This window comes from Lycorma delicatula, chromosome 8 (genome assembly GCF_047948215.1).
Source record: "Lycorma delicatula isolate Av1 chromosome 8, ASM4794821v1, whole genome shotgun sequence".
Lineage (NCBI taxonomy): Eukaryota > Metazoa > Arthropoda > Insecta > Hemiptera > Fulgoridae > Lycorma > Lycorma delicatula.
Window position 1 is genome coordinate 48,173,114 of NC_134462.1, and position 6,566 is coordinate 48,179,679.

The 6,566-nt window shown below is 27.4% G+C and overlaps 1 protein-coding gene across 1 annotated transcript in view; it reads right to left on the reverse strand.

Annotated features, from left to right (window-relative positions):
- LanB2 (laminin subunit gamma-1) overlaps positions 1-6,203 on the reverse strand; it is a 771,247-nt gene extending 765,044 nt beyond the window's left edge. Inside the window, exon 1 of the mRNA XM_075373886.1 lies at positions 6,033-6,203. Coding sequence (XP_075230001.1) covers positions 6,033-6,188 — 156 coding nt within the window. The 5' untranslated portion in view covers positions 6,189-6,203. The remainder of the gene's footprint in view (positions 1-6,032) is intronic.
- Between the last annotated feature and the right edge of the window lie 363 nt (positions 6,204-6,566).

Sequence of the window (6,566 nt, forward strand, 5' to 3'; positions counted from 1 at the left end):
TACTTTAAGTTCCAAGAATGTCAATACAACTTCATTTGGAATAGAAATCGAATTTTCTATCCAATTATAACTCGAAAAGAAGCGTTTCCGGACTCATGCTAATATGTATTTTTTGTATATTTTCCCTTGTAAACATGACCTGAATTTATTTCCGTTTCTTCGTGAATCACCTGTATATAAATTATAAGAAAAAAAATAGTAATAAACTTTACTTTTTATTACTCCATGAAATTCAATGCGCTGGATATTAAATATTTCTCTTCATTTCCATTTTTTTGAATTCAATATTTTTAACTTAGAAAAACTATAAATAAGATTGTTTGTGTATCCATTTGTCTCTTATACAGATCTACAGTTATATTCAGATAGTGATGAAATTTTATGATTAAGTTTACAAAAATAAAGCAAGAAAATAAATTCGATAATATGGAAATCGATGATTATTAAACAAATGATTTTCGAACAGTAGTACAATTAGATGTGGAAAAGTAATATTATTGGGAAAATGTTGTTGGAAAATTAATATTTTGGAAATATTTTAATTGCAGCTTTTGACTGCGTACTCTTCAAACCTATCAAATTTCCATCGAAGAAAAGAGTATTCTGCAACCAAAAAAATAGTCATCCGTGGGTGGCTATTTTTTTGCTGCAACGGAAAAAGAATCATCGTAAAGGATCTATTGCTCAGTGCAATAGAAGCCACGATTATCACGGACAATGCCGCAGGAGAAGACATATTTATCTCCCGTATGAGTATCAACAAGGCACAGGAATAATCACTTATTATGGCAGGCATTAACTTTGAAAGATCATGTTCTTTGCACGACCAATTATACGTAGCTTGCTCAAGAGTCGGCAAACCAAATAATTTATTTAAAAAAATATTGTACCGACAAGCTTTACAGTAAAAGCTTTGAGACAAATAAGACTCGTCGGTACACCATCTGCTAACCCCTCCTCTTCTTCTCTTCTTACACACACACATACACACACACACACACACAAGAATCAAAAATACTTAAATGAAGCCTCCTTATTGTACTCTGCGCAAAGTCCGGACAACGCAAAGTCTGATGTCCGGACTTTCCGCAAACTTAAAAATTAAAAGTAATTTACTTTTATATGGGACCATTCTTTCTTTCATTTGTAAGAATTCAATATTCATTTATTTAGAAATCAATATAAATAATCTGAATGAAAATAAAAGTTTATTTAATTTTAAGGGAACTAAATGTATTATGGTACTAATCAAAATAAAGGGGAATAAAGATATGTTGTGTAAAACAATATTGTACCACAAATGCCACAAATTTTATAAACTTAAAATAGAGTAAATCCCTCGAGAATAAACAAAAGCATGGATTATTTTCAAGGGAGTACTTCAAGCTGAAATAAACCTACTAAAGCTCACAACGTACAAATACACAAGAAACTAATTCAGTAAAGAACTTTATTTTAAATTAATATACTTAATTTGTATATACAGAAAGAAACCGTTTAACAATTTTATTTATTTGCTTAGAATTAAAATACAGCAATAAATAAAGTTACACGAATGAAAACATACATTGTAGTAGACAATGTAATTTACATTTTGTAACCTATAAATAAAAAAATTAATATAGAATATAAAACTCCAATCCGCTGATCTCTGTAGCGGAGTGGTAGCTTCTCAGCCTTTCATTCGGGGGTTCCAAGTTTAAATCCGGACAGACATGGCATTTTTCATACGCTACAAAATTCCATTTCCAGATTCTTTCTAATTTTCTCTGGTGAATAAATCCATCAAGCAAAAAAAAACGTGATTATTATTTAATTAGTTTGTATTGTCAACAGGTCCCTTGTATAATTGACGAAACCTTAATTCATAGTTATTTTTCTTTGAAATAATTATAATTTGCCTAAGAATTTTAAAGAAAATGGTAAAAAAAAAGTAGTTAAATTAAATAAAACAACCAAAAAAGATATTAAATAACCTATATTACTTGGTTAATCTATAAAATACTATGTATAACAACATTACTATATTCTGCTTACAACGAAACATTAAGCGTTGACTTAGCACCAGCCGAGTACTTTGCTCCTATAGGAGTAAAGTAGCCGGTTACTTTACAACCGGTAAAGTAACCGGTTGTAATTTTTATAAAAAGTACATTACGCGAATAAATTATAAAACAAAGCAAAAAATTAAAAAAAGTATCAAATCTTTATGAATTTATACTGATCAACTATCGATTCTAAATACAGGTTTCATTTTTCGTTCTATGAAAAATAGTTGAATAAATTTTAAAGTATTTACACAGCGTTGCTGAATTATTTACTGATTGACCTGATAACTTCTCTAAAGTAATTTTTTTTTTCAACAAAAATAGACTATTGCTTTTCTATCACTATACAGATGCTAAATATAATTTTGAAGACATTATGCCAATGGAAAGAACAAAAAACCTATATTTAGATATAACGTTCCAAGATAAAAACTACAGTAAATGTAGCAGTTTTATTCATATAAAAAATTATTTTAAAAAACCCCCTAAAAAGTAAAAACATGAAAATAAAACTTCTTCAAATCAAAATTTAAAAAGTATTCTTTTAAACTGTCTGTTTTATTAGGATTTGTTGAATAAATATTTTTATCCATTTGTTTTTATTTAACATATATACAGCTCTACAGAAAATACGGTCTAAACGGAAACAAGCTATTCGTAAGGAAGACAACTTGTGTCAAAAATAAGAAAATGAATGGAGGACTTGATAAATTACTTTTTACAAATTTTATGAACGTACAAAAAACAAAGACTATTTGGACTATTTTTATAAATAAAATTTTCAAAATCAATTTTCATAAAAATTCTGGGAGAAAATTACAGTGAATATCAAAATGTTAAGAACTTCTTAATATTCATCGTGTAATCTGCCCTAAGGCATACGACTCTTCCACCATGATCATTTCCATTATATCTGTATCATTACTATTTAAAAAAATTCAATCCTATGCAATGACGGCATCCACTAAAATGAAATTCATCAACTGTATAGGTAAATAAACATTTTTTTGTTAAAAATATCTCTCAGTTAAGTTAAAAAAAAAAAACTTTTTTTAATAATTGCCGAAATTTGAAGAAAAATGCGTAGGAATTCCGATAAAAATCTTAAAAAGAATTTAAAGGGAAAACTAACTTTATCATTTTATAAAAATTGGATCTATAGAAATCTCTCTTCAAATTAAAATTCTGAAAATGTTTAAATAATCAGAAGGACGGGTACTTACATATTAGCCGGTCGACCAAAACTGTAGTGATCCCGTAACTTCAAAGTTACGGGATCATTAACATATTTTGCATAATAAAAATATAAGTATTATTATTTATAATTAAAAATATAAATTAACCAAACTTAACCTACGCTCGCTAACCTCGACTAATTAACAATAATTGAAATACTCAAAACATTACTGGGTTAATTAGTAAAGGTTAGCGAGCGAAGCAAGGGTAGGTTAGGTTTGGTTAAATTATATTTATAAAATAAATAAATATAAATGGTTATATCGGGTGATATTAACAATAACCCAAAAGTTTGCAATATATTAATCGACAGGCTAATACGTAAGTACCAAAGAACGAATAAAGCGAGATATTTTTTTTTATTTTAATATGACTTAAAGAAATTTAAAGTTCAGAACTTCACATTTGCGTATCTTTTAAAAAAGTTTTTAACTTTTAAAACTTAAGTTTTAAACTTTTCTTTAAAAATTTTTAAATTAGAAAAATAGAAAATTAGAATAATTATTTTTTTTTATGATATAACAATTTAATGAAATCTGAAGGTAGGTGGTCGGAAAACGCTTGTTTTTAAAAAGGCATCATTTTGCGTAAAAATAATCAGTGATGATTTTTTAAGGCTAATATTTTTGCCTCATCAAAATGATTAAAATGTTGTATAACTCGAGTATAGTTTCTAAAACTAGTTTTTTAAACCCTTCTCCCCCTTCGGTTTACACTAACAGGGACTAGTCTCCCTATTTAACATATGTGTATTCTTAAGGATTATATTAGATTTTAAAAATCCGTGAGTGTAAAATTTTATTTGAAATTAATAAGGTTTTATGGGACACAAATAAAAATTCGATTAAAAAAATTTATCGCTAACTTTTGATTCTTGCAATAAAAATTAATAAAAGTCAACATAAATTAATACCAAGAACTAAAACGGATTTAAAAAAAAATAACAATATAAATAATCGCATAGTTTTAATTAATATAAGTTGAAGTAAAATAACAGGAAATATATAAACAATTTTCAATTACTAGATATGAATTTATATTTTAAAATATTATGTTTAAAACAAGCTATTATATAAAAAAAAACCAAAAAAAAACGGATTATTGCTTCATATCAACTTGTTTTATTACATCTAATCAGTCGTAATGAGAAATAGGGACATAAAATGATGGCGAGGTACAAAGTACAGACCGATAGGCTACACTGTCTACAAGTGAACTAAACCGCATTGTTGAAAATCAAGCCGGACAGACAGACGAACAGCTATCACAATGAAACTACCAGCCGTCGAAAACACTCTACAACTAAACCCGAAAAGTTATTAAAAGCACGTAGGTCCTAAACAAGAATTCAGGCGTGTTTTCAAATAAATATAAAAGGATTATAATATTAAGAAATACTTTGTTCGAAATAAATAATTAAAATATTTTTATTAGTGTAGATTAAACATAAGACGACAGTCAGCTTTTCATAATTTCTGTTTATACATAATATCAGTCATAGTATACTATATAGAATTAGTGATAAACAGCATTTCTTATTTTATACAAATTTTATGTAGAATTGTACAATAATAACATCTAAATAAAGAAACTCTACAGACTATAAAAATAAGTACAAATATAACAGACTTAAACGATCTGTATTAATTCCTGAGAATTTTTAATATTTTATTATAAAAACGAATTGAAACAACCTTTTTAAATAACACCCGTTTATCAGTTTAAATAAATAAACCAATAAAGAGTATATTATATCACAAACCATTAGAAATTATTCGATAAAATACTTTTCTAACAGAATATTTTTAGATTAATGGATTGTGAAAGAAAATTTTAAAGGAACAATCTTCTTTAACCTTAAATAAAAATTTCTTAGAGTTTAAAATCAGCATAAAATACAATTATGTCTACCTAATATATAAAAAAAAAATTGAATAAATTGAAATCAAATATTTATAAAAACAGTTCATATTTTGTCAATAGTTTCTGTTTACGAAATTGAGTATAACTAAAAACAGTATATATACCTACATTTCGACTAAGCTGAAACAATGTATATAACGCATTGTTTCGAGAAAACAACGCATTGTTTCACAACAGAAACGATTACATTAATTTGTTGTATCTACGTACTTTTTATATCTTTCTTATGGCAATAACAAATATAAATCCGCTTGAGGTGCAAGAGAAATCTATACAGTTGATTTCAATGACAGTAATGATGTTCATTATAAAACCATTCCGATGAACAGAATGAAAATGTAATTTATGTAACTGAACGACTAACATTTCAGGTGATTTGGCATACTGATATCAAACGATACGTTTCGTTTAATGAAAAAGAAAACAAAAAAAACTTAATTTTTTGACTTTCCATGGTAAACCAGACACGAGATACTTATTTTTAAGAATGACTGTCGTTTTCTTGAAGCTAATTGCAATTCATTTCCAGTTATTACCGGTTTAGAACTTAACGTTATTAATCTAAGATATCTTATCGAGAATCAATGTCTGATTAATTCGACGAAATAAGCCGAGATTATTTATTTTCTAATTTAATCAAATTAAATACATTATTTTTATAACTTTCTTAGGTGAAAAAGTATAGGTAACTTTAGTACGAACAATGATGTATATTATATGTATTTTAAAAAAAATTTTCCCATTTTATCACCAATTAATTTATTAAAAAATTGTTTAACACTTCAAAGTTTTATACGAAAACTGACAAAGCTCAAAATACATTACCTGTGGACGTCCATTATCATCATAACACGGGGTACCACCTATTACACCTCTTTTATTAAGAAAGATACCTTCCTCGAAAGGAAAAGTATCGATTAACCCCGAACTGGGACGACATACGAGCGTCAAGCCCAACACAATAACCGCACAACTCACCATGTCCGTGCTGCGCCTTCGCGCCACAAACTGACGAAGATCTGCCGGTCAGAGAACATCAATGGTTCCCCCACCACTATTCATTCAAACTGTAGAATACACAAAGTTTTTTTAACAACACCGATGGGTACGACAACCGCACCTGCTGTTGGACTCATAACAGGTATTTATTTGATTTGCATCTTTTATTTATTTGTTTATTTTATTTATTTACAGTTGTATCAGGCTATTAAAATAAAATGAATAAATGAATGCAATAATAATATAAAGTTACCTCGACATAAATTATAATGTAACAAAATATAAAACGATCGGTTAATATTATAAATAATACGTACGCAAGAAAATTTTACTTCCTTCATAAAGAGTTCCGTAAAAAAA